Source organism: Bos indicus x Bos taurus, chromosome 21 (genome assembly GCF_003369695.1).
Source record: "Bos indicus x Bos taurus breed Angus x Brahman F1 hybrid chromosome 21, Bos_hybrid_MaternalHap_v2.0, whole genome shotgun sequence".
Lineage (NCBI taxonomy): Eukaryota > Metazoa > Chordata > Mammalia > Artiodactyla > Bovidae > Bos > Bos indicus x Bos taurus.
The window spans coordinates 25,557,378-25,576,902 of record NC_040096.1 but is presented as its reverse complement, the minus strand read 5'-3'; the positions used below and the strand labels follow the sequence as shown (position 1 = coordinate 25,576,902).

General features: G+C 48.3%; 1 protein-coding gene across 1 annotated transcript; it reads right to left on the bottom strand.

Moving 5' to 3' along the window:
- Positions 1-3,915: 3,915 nt before the first annotated feature.
- Positions 3,916-14,814, bottom strand: TMED3 (transmembrane p24 trafficking protein 3). Its single transcript, XM_027521494.1, has 3 exons — positions 14,487-14,814; positions 12,057-12,305; positions 3,916-4,757 (listed from the first exon to the last, which is right to left on the bottom strand). Exons 1-3 carry the CDS (start codon positions 14,658-14,660, stop codon positions 4,521-4,523), a joined length of 660 nt encoding a protein of 219 aa, XP_027377295.1. The 5' UTR covers positions 14,661-14,814; the 3' UTR covers positions 3,916-4,520.
- Between the last annotated feature and the right edge of the window lie 4,711 nt (positions 14,815-19,525).

Genomic DNA, 19,525 nt, shown 5'->3' with positions numbered 1-19,525 from the left:
GACCTGGGTTTGATTCCTGGGTTAGCGATGCATAAACCAGTACTTGAGAAACCAAGCACCCCACACTCAGAGAGTTGGAGAACTCAAGTTTATTACACCAGTGGGCCCAGAGGAGTTAACACTCCAAGCTCTGAGTCCCGAACAAAGGGATAGCAGAATTTTTATAGACAGACTGTAAGCGGGCAACACTAGCTGTTAACAGGCTGGTTTAAACTAAGGGGTTTCATGCGCGCAGGAACAGTGGTCAAAATGCGGAGGGGGATGCCTGATCTGGGCAGGCATGATTAAGCAGGTTTGCAGGGGCTGGGCAATTGCAAAAAGCAGGACAAGGGTGAGTGAGATAAAATTTAGTTCGTAGTATTGCAAATCCCCACTTTTTGAGACTATGTGACCTACGTGATCTAGACTTTGCAAGGGGCAAGCTGAGTTACAGAGGCAGAAGGAGAAGGAGGTTATGTAAAATTTTAACTTTTCCTCTTCATTGGGAAGATCTCCTGGAGGAGGAAATGGCAACCCACTCCAGTATTCTTGCCTGGAGAATCCTATGGACTGAGGAGCCCAACAGGCTACAATCCATGGGGTCGCAAAGAGTTGGATGTGACTGAGTGACTAACACTTTCTCTTTTAGAGTATATTTACTATGTTACTTAAAATGGAGCTCTGTGACAACCTAGAGGGGTGGGATGGGGTGGGAGGTAGGAGGGAGGTTCAAGAGGGAGGGGACATGTGTATACTTATGGCTGATTCATGTTGATGTATGGCAGAAACCATCACAATATTGTAATTATCCTCTAATTAAAAATAAAAAAAATTAAAACAGAAAAAGGTATAATCAGAAGAAAAATGTGTAAAAAACAAATTGGCTCCACATGTTCCAACAATTTTGCTTCAAACAATAGTTTGGATGGTACTCAAGGGGCTGTGTCTCTTCTTCGTTCATCTTGGGAGTCTGGTTGTTTCTGCCTGGGTATGCATGTTCTGCTGGGGTCTGGGATGTTTTATGAGCAAGTGCTAAAGACCAGGCTCTGGTTGGTGTCTCCCTAGAGAAGTTAAGGAGGTGTTGGGGGAAGGATATTCCCCAGGATGGAGTATCACAATGAGTAACTCTCATTATCTGATACTGGGTTGGCCAAAAAGTTTTTTTGAGTTTTCAAAACATCTTACGGAAAAATCCAAATGAATTTTTGGCCAACCCAATACTTGGCAGCTTGTTCACTGTTCACTTTTATTTAAAATTTATTTTTGGCTGCACTGGGTCTTTGTTGCTGAATTCGAGCCTTCAGCGTTACGGCGAATGGGGGCAGCTACTCTCTAGTTGCGGTGCATGGGCATTTCATTGTGGTCGCTTCTCCTGTTGTGGAGCATGGGCTTAGTTGTCCCACGGCACAGGGATCTTCCTGGGCCAGAGACGGAACCTGTGTCCTCTGCATTGGCAGGCAGATTCTTAACCACTGGACCTGCAGGGAAGCCCTCAATGTTCACTTTAAACTCTCAGAAAGAACAGTCTGGGGATGAGAGCAGCCTTAATTTCTAAACCATCACCCAGAGGTCTTAGGAGGGGAGGACAGGGAAGAGGAGGTGCCCTAGGGCAGCTGGTCAACCATCACTCTGCATCCTGAGGCAGGGCCTCCAATCTGCCCTGATCATGCCCTACACAAAGTACCTGTGGCCTGGCTGCTGCCATTGAAATCATGTTAAAGGGTGGGTGGGGAGCAAGGGAGCCTCAAGGCAAAATGCAGGAGAGGTGGGCACAGAGCATCAGGGAGTTTCTAAGAGGAACCAGTCACATTATATTGGTTAATCCAGGTAGTGGAACATAGGATGTGTTACACTGTTTATCACTATACTCCAAACATGGGGAAAGTCCATGGCGGTTCAGTGGTAAAGAATCTACCTGTCAGTGCAGGAGACACAGGTTTGATCCCTGGTTTGGGAAGATGCCCTGGAGGAGGAAATGGCAACCCACTCCAGTGTTCTTGCCTGGAGAATCCCAGGGACGGGGGAGCCTGGTGGGCTGCCGTCTCTGGGGTTGCACAGAGTAGGACACGACTGAAGCGACTTAGCAACTTAGCAGTAGCACAGGGCACTATTAACACTTAAAACAACTTAGGATTTCAGATTTGTGGGGTTTTTTTTTTATGAAAGACATGATATCTGCCCTCAAGACCTACTATTTAGATATTTGATCAGTATGCATCTGTTTCTTACTAATGGGAAAGGCTGTTCATCTAACAACTAACACATATTAAGAGCTTAGCATCTATCAGGCGTTATTCTACACACTAGGAATACAGCAGTAAACAAAGGCCCTGCCTTCATGGAGTTTCCATCTTTATGAGGTAAGCAGGAAAATAACCAGACAAGTAAACACATCTGTGGGTGGCGATACATGATATAACAGAGAAATAAAGCCAAGACAGACATGCACAGCCAGGTGAGATGATGCCATGTTAAATAAAGTCATTAGGGGAGACCTCATAGCTAACATGACACTGGACAGGAGCTCATGCAGGCAACAGGGAGAGGGTGTTCTTGTGGAGGAAACAGCCTGTGCAAAGGTCCCGGGGTAGGGGCATGGCCTGGTGTGATGGGAATAGCAAGCCAGGAGGACATGAAAGGAGAGAGTGGATGGCATACGGTAGGGGCTTCCCAGGGCCAGGGGCGGAGGCACCAGGTGCTTTAGGACTTCACCACCACGGTGGGGACTTAGCCATGAACTGAGAGCAACATGCACGACATGGGGAAGGTTCTGACCAGAAGTGAAGGATCTGACTTACATTTTAAGGAGACCACTGTGGCTACTGCAGCCATGACCCTGAGACAGCCACTCAGTATTGCTCAGTCTTTGCATTTTCTGTTCTGAGCCCCTATATTTAAATGATATGATGACTCAGTCATTCAGAGTAACCACTAGAGTCTGAGACCACAAAGTCTCCAGCTCCCTACTTCACTGTTTTCATTCAGCTGAGAGGAGAGTAACTTACTGCCCCCTCCACAAACATCTACACAGACCCATCTCTGAAGCATCACTTGCTCTGTCACACTCCAATTATTTATATGCATGCCAGTGTTCCCCCACTAAGCTGTGAACTCCTTTAGGGACACAAAGAGTGGATACATGTATATGTACAACTGATTCACTTTGCTGCACAGGAGGAACTAACACAACGTTGTAACGCAATTATACACCAATAAAAAAATGAATTAAAAAAATGACCTTAGAGCCTGTTACACAGAGTGAAGTCAGAAAGAGAAAAGCAAGTATTATATATTAACACATATATGTGGAATCTAGAAAAATGGTACAGGTGAACCTGTTTGCAGGGCAGGAACAGAGAAGCAGACTTAGAGAAGAGACTTGTGGACACAGCAGGGGAAGGAGAGAATGGGACAGACTGGGAGAGTAGCACTGATACATATACATTGCCATGGGTAAAACAGGCAGCTGATGGGAAGCTGCTGTGTAGACAAGGAGCTCAGTTCAGTGCTCTGTGATCACCTAGAGGGGTGAGATGGCGGGGAAGGGAGGTCCAAGAAGGTTGGGATATATGCACACTTTACAGCTGATTCACATTATTGTACAGCAGAAACAAATACAACATTGTAAAACAATTATCCTCCAATTAAAAATAATAAAGTATTACCCCTAAAAAAAGACCCTGATGCTGGGAAAAGGCTCTGGTGCTGGGAAAGACTTAGGGCAAAAGGAGAAGGGTGAGGCAGAGCATGAGATGTTTGGATGGCATCACTGACTCAATGGACATGAGTTTGAGCAAACTCCAGGAGATAGTGTGGGACAGAGGAGCCTGGCAGGCTACAGTTCATGGGGTCACAAAGAGTCGGAGATGACTTAATAACTGAACAACAACACCTAAAAAATTAATTTAAAAAAAAAGAAAGAAAGACGCAAGTCTCTATGGTGCTCACACTCAGATTTTATTAGCCGGAGTCCCACCTCCGAGGAGATACACAGCCAGCCAAGGCACCCAGCTACCATCCTGTTCTTGCTTCCAGGGCCGATTCCAGGGCTCCCCTGGGGTGGGGTTTCTGCAAAGCCGCTTCAGGGCCTGGTTTCCACAGGTACAGAGAGCTCAAGGGAGGGAAGTCCAGACTCAGGGCCCAGTCTTCTCCACAGGGGAGAGGACACAGAAGCCAAATGAGCTGTGCGTCATGGAGCAAAGAGAGAGAGCCCTGAGCTGTGCCCTGGAGGCCAGGGCACTTGGGGTTCCTCCTGCTGGCCAGGCCACTGGATGGCGGCCTGCCTGCCCCCCACAGCAGGCAGTCCCTGCCTGGTCAGACCCTTTCTGCATTCACTGTTGCACATATAAGGCAGCTCAATGTCTCCTGCTAACTGGGCTCTATGAGCTCCAGCTGCTGGAGGACAAGGACCAAGCATCTGATTAGAATGTGAGGTGACAGGGCTTCCACCCTGGGGTACACCCACCAGCCCGCAGGAGCCTGAGGCCCAAGGGGGCTGCTCTGTCCCAGGGTGCAAGGGGCTTGGGAGCAGAGCACCCCAACTAGGAGTGGACCGTCCTGCTAATGGGCCGTTTCTCTGTGAAGAAGCTTTTTAGCAGTAGCACCTGGCTGAAGCTGACCACAAACAGGGCGATGGTCTCGCCAATGGACCAGTAAGAGACTCGACTGTTGAGGTCTTCTGCGCGGGCCCGGTCCTGTGCCTCCCGGAGCCGGTAATGCTTCTGCGAGTCGATCACCGTCTTCAGAGCCTCATGGATGGTCACACAGGCGGACTCCATCTGGGCAGGAAGAGAAAAGTAGTCGCTGCTGACCCTCAGAAAAGAATGGAAACTGGCACACACAAAGCAAACTCGGTCATCAACATCCTACATACTACTAAGTGCTAACAATGCTTCTGAGCTAAGGGTCTGACACGGTTTTATTCATAATAAGCCTAACTGAGGTTCAGAAAGGTCAAGTAACAGAGTCACAGAGCTAGGAGATGGCAGAAGTGTGAAAGTGTCAGTCGCATCTCCGCGTGTCCGACTCTTTGCGACCCATGCACTGTGGCCCTCCAGGCTCCTCTGTCCATGGGATTCTCCAGGCAAGAATACTGGAGTGGGTTGCCATTTCCTTCTCCTGGTGATCTTCCCAACCCAGGGATCAAACCTGGGTCTTCTGCATTGTAGGCAGATTCTTTATCATCTGAGCCACCAGGGAAGCCGGATGTAAACTCAACTGTCAGGGCTGCTCCCAATGCAGAGGACCTGGGCTGAATCTCTGGTCAGGGAACTAGGTCCCACATGCCACAACTAAGATCTGGTGCAGGCAAACAAATAAATAAATAATATTTAAACTCAACTGTTCGAGTCCTGAGACTTTGCTTTCAAATACTGCCCTGAGTTCTTTTTTTTTTTTCCCCTGAGCTCTTATTTAATACTTACCATATCCCTGACAGGCAAGGATCATTACCCCCGGTGCTAAGGAGGGCTGACTGATTGCTTACTGCATATATTAAAGAGGAAATTGAGTCTTAGAGAGGCTATGTGACTTGCCCAAGGTCACACAGCAAATTAATGGCAGGGCGTGGCGTAAATTCCAACTGCACTAGACTGTGAATCTACCCTGGTGGCCCAGATGGTAAAGAATCTGCCTGCAATGCAGAAGACTAGGGTTCAATTCCTGGGTCAGGAAGATCCCCTGAAGAAGGGAATGGCTACCCACTCCACTATTCTTGCCTTGGACAGAGGAGCCTGGCAGGCTATAGGCCATGGAGTCACAAAAGAGTCGTACATGATTGGGAGACTGACACCTTCACTTTATTTCTGAATCTACTGCTCATTCTATTACAAAACTGCTGCCTACACTTCTAGGCATACATACAAATACATGAAAACATACATTTCTCATGTACATAGACCCACACCAGCATACAAACAAGGGCAAAGACACAGACACGTGTGCCTGTCAGCACATACACATGCATATACTCACATGTAACACGTGCTACTTCACAACTTCCTTTACTTGCTACACTACCATGCATAGCAGGCAGATCTTTGACTATGTCCCCACCACCACTACCAGGGTCCTACCACTACCAAGGTCCCACCACTACCAACCCCAGGAAGCTGTGCATACAAGCTGTGACTATGACGATTATATGTCACACCTGAGACTGTCCAGGGAGCCTGAGAGCCCCTCAAAACAGGGAGCTTTCTCGACCTGACAGTGGAAGGAGAAGTCAGAGAGGCTGGACACAGGAGGATTCAGCCGCTGATGCTGGCTCTGAAGATGGAGAAGGTCACATGCAAGGAGCAGAGAAAGAACTCTAAGAGCAGAGAGCATGACCACCAACTGCAAGGAACTCAATTCCGCCAAGGACCTAAGTGAGTGTGAGACGCCCCAGAGCCTCCAGAGGACAGCCTGACCCCACCAGGATCTTGATTTCAGCCCCGAGAACTTGAGCAAAGCCTCTAGAACTGTGAGATAATAAATTGTTATTATTTTCAGCCATTTGCAGTAATTACTGATTCAGCAATGGAAAACTAAGACATTATGCCTGTGAAAGAACATGTCCTTACTCACTGGCAACCTCTAGAACATTCAAAACCTAGAAAACTCTATGGACAATGGGTTCCTGTGCTACAGAAGTTCATAAGCACCAGACAGACAACTGCTTCCCATACTGGAAAGGTGAACCGTTCATAAAGTTCAATGTAAGAAGCTAGAAGCTAAGGCTTCCCTGGTGGTCCAGTGGTTAAGACTTTGCGCTTACAACGCAGGGGGCCTGGATTCTATCCCTGGTCAGGGAACTAGATCCCACAGGCTGAAACTAAAGATCCTATTTGCTGTAACTAAGAACCAGCACAGTCGAAGAAATAATTTTTTTTTTTTTTTTTTTTTAAGACGAGTGGATCTGGGAGCCATTTAGAGACTTGGTAACAGGTCTCTAAAAATCAGTGGGATGAAATCAGTGGGATGGACAGAGATATACATATATGTGTATATCTGCATATGAATGGCCGTGTGTATATGCATACAGATGCATGTGTACATATATGTACACACACGTTCAATATATATAAATCCACACTTTACTTTTTAAATACAAGGGAAGGGTTCCTTGGCTTTCCAGGCTGGAGTTCCATCCTGTGTTTACCTCCACCGCACACTCATTCAGAAACTCAAGGTGTACATTTCATTCACTTGAACTGGGTGCTCCTGGGACCCCTGGGCCCTGGCCTGAGCATTCAGCAGTACAGGTTGATACCTCCACCCTCCTCCCAAAGTCCAGGGCCACTGGAGAAGGAGTGAGGTCGGGGTTGGCAGGGAGGAAGAGAGGCCGAGAAGGACACAGAAATCACAGGTGCAGACACCCCGGGCAGAAGACATGTCACATTGCCGTGGAAGGCATCATTTCAGAGGCTTGGTTCACATGTCCCCGGCCAGAGACCAGCACTGAGAGTCTCTGAAGAAGGCCCAAGACCTTTACAGCAACAACCTCAGACCTGATCAGTGATGGGAAGGAGGTCAGTCCTCAGAGGTAACAGAGCAAGAGGTGGTGCTCTACAGTCTTCCTGGCATCTGGAACCAGCAAACCCCTTCAGAAACTTAGCATGGGCCCCCAGAGACCAAGAGCAACTTGACACCAAGATCCACAGACACTGGGAGCAGCCCCTTACCGGAGAAACATCCCTCCTCCCCTTTCTCAGGGACCTGCCGTTGCCTAAGACGTTGCCTAAAACAACCTGTCTGTTTGCCTAAGACACCAATTCCGCTTGTTTCCACAAAGTTTCAGTTGGGCAGCCTGCTTCCTGCCCAGCAGGAAGCCAGCAGAGGCCCTTTTTTTGGCAAACAGCTCTGTTTGCCCAGGGCCAGGGGTCCCCAGCTCTCCCAGAGCCTGACTTTCACCCTGCTGAGACCTCCAGCCCTGCTAATTCCCAGTGTCCTGGAGCCTCACGGGGACGGCGGGCACTACTCCATCCTGACAGGTGGTCTCTGGAGACACTGACCAATCCTTCTGCCCCCAGGACCATCCCTTTCCTGCATCCCATGCCCACTCCCATCCTATCTCCACCACCTGCTGGTGCCCAGGTCTTCACTCTGTAACTGTCAGGAAATTCACTCAGCCTCACCTCTTCAGAGCCTCCAAAGATAAAAGCAAGTTCCCTACGTATGATCCTTCAAGTTGCAAACTTTCAAAGGTGTAAATGTGCATGCCATCAACATCAGGCGTGACAGTGCAGCTTACCCTCCATCTCCTATGCTGACAACCCTTCAGCTCTACCATCTCCCACCTCCTCTCCCTCCTCCAGTCAGTGACTCTTCTTGCCTGTTGACTCGATGCCAGCCCCTGTGTGCCAGCTGCTGTACTGTACTCCTGTACTTTTCAAGGTACTGTACTGTAGGATTAAAAATGTTTCCTTTATTTTTTGTGTTTGTGTTTTATGTATTATTTGTGTAAAGAGTATTATAAACCTATATAGATGACTGTGTTAGTTGGATACTTTGTTGGACTTAGGAACAAATTGGACTTATGAATGCATTCTCAGAACAAAACTTGTTTGTACATAGGAGACTTACTGTACTCAGTTCTTTAAATTCTTGAAGAACTCAAAGGGAGTGTCATGTGAGCTGGCCTCTGAGTAGAGTCAGGGAAACTTTAATCTTCCCTCGACCACCACTGAGGCAGCCCCGGACCTTGGACCTCTGTCAGAAGCCTCCAGCCTCCCCTAGGACCTGCCCAGACTCTAGGGATGCTGGGAGCGCTTCAAGCTTGGCCTCCCTCAGCAGGAACCCTGGCCCGTGTCCTCTGCTAGGAGCCCGGTCGTTCTGGAACTCAGGGTGAAGACAGTCCCTCCAGCCTGGGACTCGGTCACTCTGAATCCTGGTCTTTTCCCCTGAGGCTGATACTAGTCCCACAGCACACGGCCTCTGGCGTAGTGCTGACCTGGACGAAGCCTCATGGGAAGAGACACGACAGCTGCAGGCAGAGAGGGAATCTGTGCCGAGGAAAGTGAGAGCAAAGTTAAGAGCAGGGCCCAGGAGGAAAGTGATGCCCTGATACCTGCATCTGCTGTTCTCGCCACCTGGGGGGCCCTCCGTCCCCCATGCCAGACACGCTCCTGGACAAGCACTCACACTGTCGCCTGTGAGCTAAGACTCCCTGTGAAGACTTTCCCAAACCTCCTGAAGAGTCAGTTGGTCCCTTCCCTGAGAACCCTCACCCTTAAATCACAGCTCTGGGACTTCCCTTGTGGCTTAGTGGTAAAGAAGCCGCCTGCCAATGCAGGAGATGCGGGTTCAATCCCTAGTCTGGGAAGATCCCACATGCCATGGGGCAAACTAAGCCTGTGTGCCACAACTATTGAGCCTGTGCTCTAGGGCCCGGGAGCTGCAACTACTGAAGCCCCCTTGCCCTAGAGCCCAGGTTCTGCAACAAGAGAAGCCACTGCATTGAGAAGCTTGTGTACCACACCTAGAGAGTAGCCTCCTGCTTGCTGCAACTAGAGAAAAGTCCGAGCAGCAAGTAAGACACAGCACAACCAAAAATAAATAAATAAACAGAATTATTAAAAAGAAAAAACACAGCTCTGATCACAGCATCCTCCGGGCACAAATGCAGACGGAGCACATGCCCAGCATTAGCAAGTGAGCTTTGTCGGAGGCAGATACAGATACAACCCCACTCAGTCAGGGAGAGGGGACACAGGTACAGAAGTAGAAGGAAATGTCTCTTCTGCGTCTGGGCAGAAGGAAGGATGAGGTCCCCAGATGCAGAAGCAGCAAGTGCAATCTCTCCTGCAACAAAACGCAACCCTGAGGCTCCAGGAAAGAATGTCTCTAGTGCCCTAACCCACAAAGCCTATTCTCTACTGACTAAAGGGCCATACAGTCAAAGCTATGGTTCTTCCAATAGTGATGTACAGATGTGAGAGTTGGATCATAAAGAAGGCTGAGCGCCAAAGAATTGATGCTTTCGAATTGTGGTGCTGGAGAAGACTCTTGAGACCCTTGGAGAGCTTGTGCTCAGTCAATCCTAAAGGAAATCAACCCTGAATATTCACTGCAAGGACTGATGCTAAAGCTGAAGCTCCAATCCTTTGGCCACCTGATGCAAAGAGCCAACTCACAGGAAAAGACCCTGATGCTGGGAAAGACTGAGGGCAGGAGGAGAAAGGGGCGACAGACGATGAGATGGTTGGATGCACCACTGACTCAATGGACGTTTGCTCAATGAGCAAACTCTGGGAGATGGTGAAGGACAGGGGAGCCTGGCATATGCAGTCTACAGGGTTGCAAAGAGTCAGACACGACTGAGCAACTGAACAACAACTGCACTAACCCACAAAGCCTTTCCTCTACTGGTTTCTTTTCCACTGTTTCAAGAGGCAAATCTCTCAGCTCAGGTGGTGACAGTGATGAAGAATCTACCTGCCAATGCAGTCAAAGGAGGAGACGTGGGTTTGATCCTGGGTTGGAAAGATTCCCTGGAGGAGGAACTGGCAACCTGCTCCAGTATTCTTGCCTGGAGAATCCCATGGACAGAGCCTAGCGGGCTACAGTCCATGTGGTGGCAAAGAGTCCGACATGACTGAGCAACTGAGCACACACACAGCTCCTGGAAACTTACAAAATCTTCAGTACAGAAGCTATTTCATCAATGACCAACAGAACTCTTGAGAGGACAGGTTGTGAAAGCTCTTACACATAAAGACACACCCTGGGCTGGACTGTCTATCAGCACTCATGTTGCCAAGTTCAAACACAATGATGTCCAGCAGAACTCTCCACGCGTGGGCACCAGCCACTTGGGACTACTGAGCACTAGACAGATGTGTTGCTACAGAGCAAACAAGGAGGTGAATTTTAATTTTAATATTAATATGTCAATAGCCCTAAGCAGATAGTGTTACCGACTGCACAGTGCAGTACTAACCTCCAGCTGCTCAGAGAATAAACCCATCATCAAAGCCACAGAGGAATGGAGCCTGTGGTCACTTTGGAGGGCAGCCCAGAAGGTGACCTGGTCTCACCAGACACTCAGATGCTCTGGCTTCAGTTCTGGGACAGGTGCAGCCACAGATGGTCATTCCCGTCTTGGGAGCTTTCCTGGGTCCTGCCACTCAGTCGCTTGACAAATATTTGGTGAGCTCCTATTCTGTGCCACACTCCATGCACTGGGGTGCTGAGGGCCCAGGGGTAAATAACACAACAATTCCAGCCTGAGTCTGTGTCTGGGAGGGAGGAGCTTGAACAGTAGGAGGAGAGACTGATGGAGGAGGCTGAGGTTGATTATAGTTAACCGTGAGCCACGGGTGACACGGATGACTATCTGTCCTCCAAAACTGTCACTATTTCTGTTAGGATGTGGAGCTGTCACTAGGGGTCAACTGCCTAACAGGACTGTATATGCCAGCCTTCCTTCCATTCACCCAGACTGTCCACACGACTATTTCTCAACAATGAGATACGAGCAGGGGTAATGGTGTCACTTCTGAGCCAGGGCTTTTAAGAAGCAGGCGGGGCTTTCTCATTCTCTCCATTTTTTGGTGGCAAGATGACCAAAAAGGAGCCTGGTTTCCCAAGTCACTCCATGGAGGAGAGTCCTCCACCCACTCCCCCACTCTCCAGATTATTATTTGAGTGAGAATCAAAACTCCCATTGTGTTAAGCCATTGATATTTGGGGTTTACTTGTGATAGCAGCTTGTGTTACCTTAACTGATACACCACAGAAAGCAGGACTTTGTCTTTCTGACGCAGATGCATTGAAGGAGCAGAGAGGCACGTATTGTGTGTGCTTTGACAGCGGTGCTGTGTCAGACTGAATGGGAACGTGGGAATACCAGAAGAAAGTACTGCAGGGACACAGTTAAAGAATGGAGAGGAAGACCAGAAGGGGAACCAGAAAGAAGAACCATAACGTCTTCTAGGACTATCTGTGAACACACGGGCAGAGCAAATACTGTGGCTTCAGACAAGGAGGTGGGTGGCTGGTGACTGTTCATCAGCCAAGACCGGGAGGAATAGGCTTGTGGGGGCAGGGTGGAGGAGGGGGTTCATCTCAGACTGTTGGTGCTGATGTCCACTCACCTGGGTGAGAGCTGTGACTCTGTTCCCCATGTCTGGGAGAATGGGGGGCTCGTCGCCCACTTGAAAGTCAAAGTAGACAGTTTTGTGAGAGAAGGTGGAGAACTCATTGCTGAAGCAAAACTGATACACGCCCTTGACCTCGGCCTTGTGCGTGAAGCTGTCATACTGTTTCTTGGTTTCACTGTAGATGGTGTTCCCCAGAGGGTCTTTCATAAAGCAGTCAACATCGTAGTGGCCTCCAGTGATGACCTGACAACCATAAAAGAGACCCACAGGCCGTTTTTTACCAGGGGGCAACCACCACTTACCAAATGCCAACTGGGCACTGTGATTAGATGTCACAAACATTGTTTTCATTTAGTCTTCACAACCTTCTAAAGCAGGTGCCATGACACTCCCCAATTCACAGAGGATGAGTCTGAGGCTGAGAGAGTTGAAGTGAACTGTTCACATCACACAGCGTGAAAGTAACAAGGCTAAGACTTGGATCCATGTCTGACTGACTCCAAAAGTTTTGCTCTGCAAGAGTGCAAAGAGCCATGGGATTTCCCTGGTGGTCCAGTGGTTAAGATTTTGCCTTCCTGGATACACGTATATGTATAGCTGAGTCCCTTCACTGTTCACCTGAAACTACCACAACATTGTTAATTGGCTATACTCTAATATAAAATAAAAAGTTTTTTTAAAAAGACTTTGCTTTCCAATGCAGGGAGTGCAGGTTCGATCCATGGTGAGGGAGCTAAGATACCACATGCCTAACAGCCAAACAACCAAAACACAAAACAGAAGCAACATTGTAACAAATTCAATAGACTTTAAAAATGGTCCACATCAAAAAAACAAAAAAAAAATCTTAAAAGAAAAAAAGGGTGCAAAGAGCTTAATCCTCTCCACTTTACAGAAGAGGAAACTGAGGCTCTGGAGGTTTATATTATTGCAGATGAAATGCAAGAGGAAGGCAAATACAGATCGAAGCCTTCACAGAATCAGTGACTACCAGAGGAGTCATTTGTTCAAACTGTACCATAGGAACGATAAGATCTGCTAAAGGCAGAATCACAGGGATGGCCAATGACTAGAACTAGGGTCCATCAAAGAACACGGTCAAAGGCCTCCATCCGTTTCCAGACGTTAATATTTCCTTTTGTACAGATGGAAGAAATTGCTTTGTGATCAGTGAGATTCCTAATGCTGGACATGTATAGACTTATGCTGAGCCCATAACAGCGGTTTCTGACCTAGCACGGACCTGATGACCTCTCAGGGCCCTCCAGCCTCACAACAGTCTTTCTGTTTTCAAATACTTATTTATTGCCCTGCATTGTGTCTTCATTGCATCCCACAGGATCTTTCATTGTGGCACACAGGATTAGTTGTTCTGCAGCATGTAGGATCTTACTTTCCTGACCAGGGATTGAACCCATGTCCCCTACACTGCAAGGCAGATTCTTAACCCCTGGACCACCAGGGAAGTCCCACAAGGATCATTTTTTTTTGACAACTGTATCTGGGTGACCCCTGTTTACCCAGTTGCAGTTTGCACACTGTCCACAAATGTGAAAGTAACGAGATGAATGACTCAGAGGCCAGGACACAGGATGCTGTCCCCATGCACAGCCTCTTTTAGTGGTTTTGGTCAGAGAGGGCCCATCACACTGCCTACCCTCCCTTTTGCTACCCGTGCCACTTCCCTTCTGTAATGCCTGCCAGTATGTGTCCACGATCAGACGCCTGTCCGGATATCTGGGTAGGATTGCCTAAACTCAGATCTGCAGCTCTCTAACTCAAGACCTACCTGTTCCCAACCGCCACCCTCCCCCCTTCCCCCGCCCCGCCCCCCCCCCCCCCCCCCCCCACCCCGCCACACCCCAACAGCGAGCCATGAGAACTCTCACAGCAGCCAAGAGTGCAGGAGCTTGGAGCTTTTCTGAGCCATATGGCAGTAGCCACAACACCACTCCTTGTAAAAACTGCCAGGCTGAAAGCCCGAGCGGACTCCTTTCCAAAGCACCCTCGCTCCCCCTAACTATGACTTCAAACGCTGGAGAGAGGCGGAAAAATAAAACCACGAACCCATTTCCTCTCGCTGCCATTTTCCAGTACAGGCGGGCACAAAGCTGTCCAAAAAACGTTGGGACAGACAGCCTGGTGCCATAGATGGCGTTCTGTAGAGTCAACGCGCTCTCAGGTCATTCAGATCAACTCCCCAGGAAGCCGGAGCCGCCCGGGCATCCCCATCCTGGGCATGCACCTGCGGTGCTACCTCCCTGGCTAGTCGGTCCGTCTCGGGTGGGCTCTGACTTCCTTGTCTCTGGTCATTCCCGCCTCCCTCTGCAGCCTCTTTGGCTAATTCCAGCCACTACAGCCGGGGGCGCACAAGTGACCACTGAAGACCTGGAAGCGGGAGAGAGAGGAGGCGCCAGGTCTCACCTGGTAGTCTAGGGAGAACTTCACGCCCTGCTCCACCTCCTCGTGGAAGCACTGCTTGGCGTTGTCCGGCAGCTCGAAGGTGAGCTCGGCGCCGCGCGGCCGCTCTGCCTGGAGCAGCAGCAGCAGCAGCAGCAGCGGCAGCGCGGAGACGGAGCGCGGGACCACGCCACCCATGATGCTCCCGGACCAGTCCGGCAGGTCGCGGCTCGGGCTACGGTCTGCACGGGCGGGGCGGCAGCTGCTGGACCCAGAGAAGGTGCAGCACAGACGTGGCGCGAGCCGGCGCCGCGCTTCCGGGCCCGCGGTTCAGAGCGCAGCCGCGCGCTCGGGGGTGGGCCCGGGACGCGAGCCAGGGAGCACCGCTGCGCCTGCGCGCTGGCTGGGCTGGGGAAGGGGACACTCCCCCTTCGCTGCCCCGCCCCGCTTTTCTGCTGGAGCATCTCAGCGAAGGCGAGGCGAGGTCCCCACCGCCAGCGCGCATCTCCTCAAAGCACACTGTACTTGCATCCCCAGTAGGCATGGTTCTGCACCCTCTGGGTCCTGCAGGGTTGAGTGTTTCCCGGAGTCGGCCCAGGTGCACGCAGTCCATACTGTCTGGCTGCAGGAACACGAAGCCCGTGAGGTTTTACAGGGTACACTCAGTTTTTGACTGGTTCTGGAGAAAGTCTCCTGGTCTACAAATGGGTGTACCCAAACTTGCTATAACGCAGTAGTTAGGAAGGCTAGATGAAAGAAGAGATGGAAACTCTGCTAAGTCGCTTCAGTCGTGTCCGACTCTGTGCAACCCCAGAGACGGCAGCCCACCAGGCTCCCCCGTCCCTGGGATTCTCCAGGCAAGAATACTGGAGTGGGTTGCCATTTCCTGAGAACCCAATTAACACCCCTCTTTTTCATTCCCACCCTCTTCCCAAGGTGAAAAAGTGTGCCTTGGGTCAGGATGGATGGTGAGAGTAAGTAGAAACCCCACAATTACATCTACTCCGGGGAAAACCTACAGGTGTGCTCATACTCAAAGCTTCACGAAGCTTCGTGAACATGGGAACACAAGTCTCTTGCTCAGGGGTTTCAGGTTCACTTTGGTTGTCAGGATAAGTGGAAGGTTCTTCTGGGACAAAACAATCATTGTTTTCTTTCCTTTTGACTTCTCAAAAGCGCTGGAAGCAGTTAAATTAATTTACTGCCTTATCTATTACCATTGACCTGAGAAGCTATTTTGTATAATCATCACTATAGCGTTTTATAGTATACTCAGTATAATCAGGTAAGACAAAGAGAAAACCCACTGATTTTAGTTTCACTACTCAGTGAAAGGGGGCTTCCCAGGTGGCTCCGTGGTAAAGAATCCGCCTGTAATGCAGAAGACTCGGGTTTGAGCCCTGGGTCAGGAAGATTCTCCGGAGGAGGTCATGTCAACCCATTCCAGCATTCTTGCCTAGAGAATCCCATGGACGGAAGGGCCTGGCAGGCTACAGTCCATAGGGTCAAAAAGAGTTGGATACGACTAAAGCAACTGAGTACACACTCAGTAAAGAATTTTTTTCAGAAGATTGTTGGTTGACCTGTATCTTAATTTTAGCAAAGACTTTTACTGCCCATATAGGTCTCCACGTAGATAAGACCAGCTGTCCTGTCACTGGACATATTTGGACTTCCCTGGTGGCTCAGACAGTAAAGAATCTGCCTGCAGTGATGGAGACATGGGTTCGATCCCTGGGTTGGGAAGATCCCCTGGAGAAGGGAATGGCTATCCACTCCATTATTCTTACCTGGGAAATTCCCATGGACAGAGGAGTCTGGCAGGCTATAGTGCATGAGGTTGCAAAGAGTCAAACATGACTAAGTGACTAACACTACTTTTTAGGATGCTAACATATCAATATGTGAAAGCAGTCTGTTGACTGAAATAATGTGCATGCATGATGTAATTGTTAATATTTACTGGCTCTGTACTGGACTTGGCAAAGTGTATAGTGTGCTTTGAGGCTCCTGTCCTGTCCTGTTAAACATTATTTTTTAGTAACTGGTAGAAAATGTGGACGTAGTAATCATCAGATTTAGAGGCACCAAGTGGAGAAACATGACAAATATAAGACCAAGATTACCTTGGCCAGCTCAGAGTATTCAGCCAAGACTAACAAAAAGAAATCTCACCAGGTTAAATGTTAAATCCTAAATTAATTCAAGAAAACACCTGCATAGTCTCAGGAGCAAGAAACTTGGCTTGGTAGTAGCTCAAGTCAGGGTATATGAAGACAGATAATCAACAGTTAGCTGAATATAAGACAATGGAAACAGAAGAACTAAAAAAGAATCCCTGTCTTGGGCTGGGTGACTAAAAGAACAGCATTGTTTTAGCACCTATTGTGTGGAAGTTACTATTACTGAAAGGAACTGCCTGCGCTGTAACAGGCAATGATCAGATCATAGCTATTGTTCTAAGAGGGACATTAATAAAATAGGGAGTATAGGAAGTAATTAGGAGGGAAGCAGTATAATAAATTGCTGGGAAGGCTTCTCAAATGAGGTAAAATCAAAGGAAACAGGATTTAACCTGGAAGAGTAGAAAGTAAGAAGGAAGAGAGTATTAGCTTTAAAAGTTTGCATAATAGCGGTCCAGTGGTTAAGATTCCACGCTGCAGGGGGCATGGGTTCAATCCCACGGTCAGGGAACTAAGAGCCCATATACTGTGTTGTTTGTTTGGTCACTAAGTTGCGTCCAGCTCTTTTTTGATTCCATGGACTGTAGCCCACCAGGCTCCTCTAGCAAGAGTACTGGAGTGGGTTGCCATTTCCTCCTCCAGGGGATCTTCCCAACCCAGGGATCAAACCCACATCTCCTGCATTGGCAGGTGGGTTCTTTACCACTGAGGCACAGAGGAAGCCCCCTGTAGGCTTGATGATTTCCTAGATGATATGGCAGGCTCAGGGCAGCCTCCCAAGAGAGCCAAGTCAGAGACAACTTGGCCCTTCTCCCTCTGCCATCCCCACCCACCCCCACTACATTCCAGAATTTGCCCAGTATCACTTTTAACACATTCTGGTGATCAAAGCAAGTCCCAGGGCCAGCCCAGAGTCAAGGTGAAGAAATGGACTCTGTAGACTTAAAAAGAATATTCGAGCTGTGTTTTATTTGGTGGGAATTTTTAGGACTTCAAGCCTGGAGGCAGCATTGCAAGAAATTCTGAGAGAACAGCTCCAAGGAGACCAGGTGGGGAGCCAGGTTATACAGAAGATTTGCAACAAAGGGAAGGTACTCAGAACATCAGAGGAAAGAAAGATCAGATATTCCAAGGGAAGGAGTTTAGTGCTTTTCTGTATATGAGAAGATGCAGGAATCTGGGCTCACTGAAATCATTCGTTTGTGTGTACCTTAGCTATCTAGAGCCAGTATCCTGTGTTTTCTCATCATGAGCTTCCTCAGGGCTCATCATGGGGCATGGCTGCAGTCTGATGGCTGCTATATTGCAGGTATTCTCTCCTTCTTAAGTCCTGTCAGGGCTGACCAGCTCACCATTGGTGGTGGCTGCATTGGCTGGTGACTATGACATCCTTGTTTACTGATACTGCAGGAAATGTTCCATTTCTCAACTCCATCCGTCTCTGGATTGGAGGAGCTGCAGAGTCACATTCAAAGGAGGAGCATACTAGGTTGGCAGGAATCTGTGGTCATGACACAATCTACCATAGTACTCAAATTCACTCAACTTGTTAATGGCTAAGCCAGTAATTGAAACTAGGTCTGCCTGATTCTAAAGGCCACATGCTTTTCACCACACAAACACACACACACAACTCTACCCATTCCTTGGGGTACATCTGTCTTGCATGTTGCATCTGCTGAAACTTGGGCAAACCATCAATCTGACATTGAGGTATATTTCAACTCAATATAAGAAATGACTTCCTGACAACTAGAGCTTTCCATAAATTGATGAGTAGAGATAATGGATTTTTTTCATTGCTTAAAATATTCAAGCAGAGACTGTATAAATAGCCTGGGATGTTGTAGAGAAGATTCATGAACTGAGTGATGGAGTGTAATGGCTGAGGACCTCCAAGCCACTTTCAGTGCTTGTGTTCCATGATGTGTGGTAGAAGGTTCCAAAATAGGATAACTTGGAAAACAAAAGCAAAACTATTACCTGTCCACTTTCACAGCTGAATTGTCTAAAGGCCCCTAAAAACAGAAAGTTAAAAATGGGTATCTTAATACTCAGAAAAAGCATGATAAAGTGCAGTGTCCATTCATGATTTAAAAAAAAAAAAAAAAGAGCCCTGGTAGCTCAGCTGGTAAAGAATCCACATGCAACGCAGGAGACCCCAATTTGATTCCTGGGTCGGGAAGGACGTTCCCCTGGAGAAGGGATAGTCTACCCACTCCAGTATTTTGGGGCTTCCCTGGTGGCTCAGATGGTGAAGAATCCGCCTGCAATGTGGGAGACCTGGGTTCGATCCCTGGGTTGGGAAGATCCTCTAGAGGAGGGCATGGCAACCTACTCCAGTATTCTTGCCTGAAGAATCCACATGGACAGAGGAACGTGGGGGGCTATAGTCCATGGGGTCACAAAGAGTCAGACACAACTGAGTGACTAAGGACAGCACAGCAGATCAAAAATAATTGATAATTCCTTAATGTCATAAAATGTCTATTAAAAAATGAGAGCCCACCTCATGGTTAACAAGTAAACATTAAAGTCTTTCCCTTTGAAACTGGCAATAAAACATAAACTATCACCACTGCTATTCAATATTGTTCCAGAAATTCTTGACAGTAAAATAAGGCAAGATAAGGAAATAAAAGGATCAGAATAGGAAATATGAAAGTCAGAACATGAGGGGCACCCAAGGGGAACTCGGGAATGTTACCACTGTGACTCTTTGTTGAATTGCACACTTGTGTTCTGTACATGTATTTTATTTCACAATTTAAAAGGTTTTAAAAGTGTCCTATAAAGATATAGGCTTTATAAAGTGAATCCGTCTGTGCCCTGAAGCAGGCTTTTTATTTTGTTTTTAATTGGAGGGTAGTTGCTTTACAA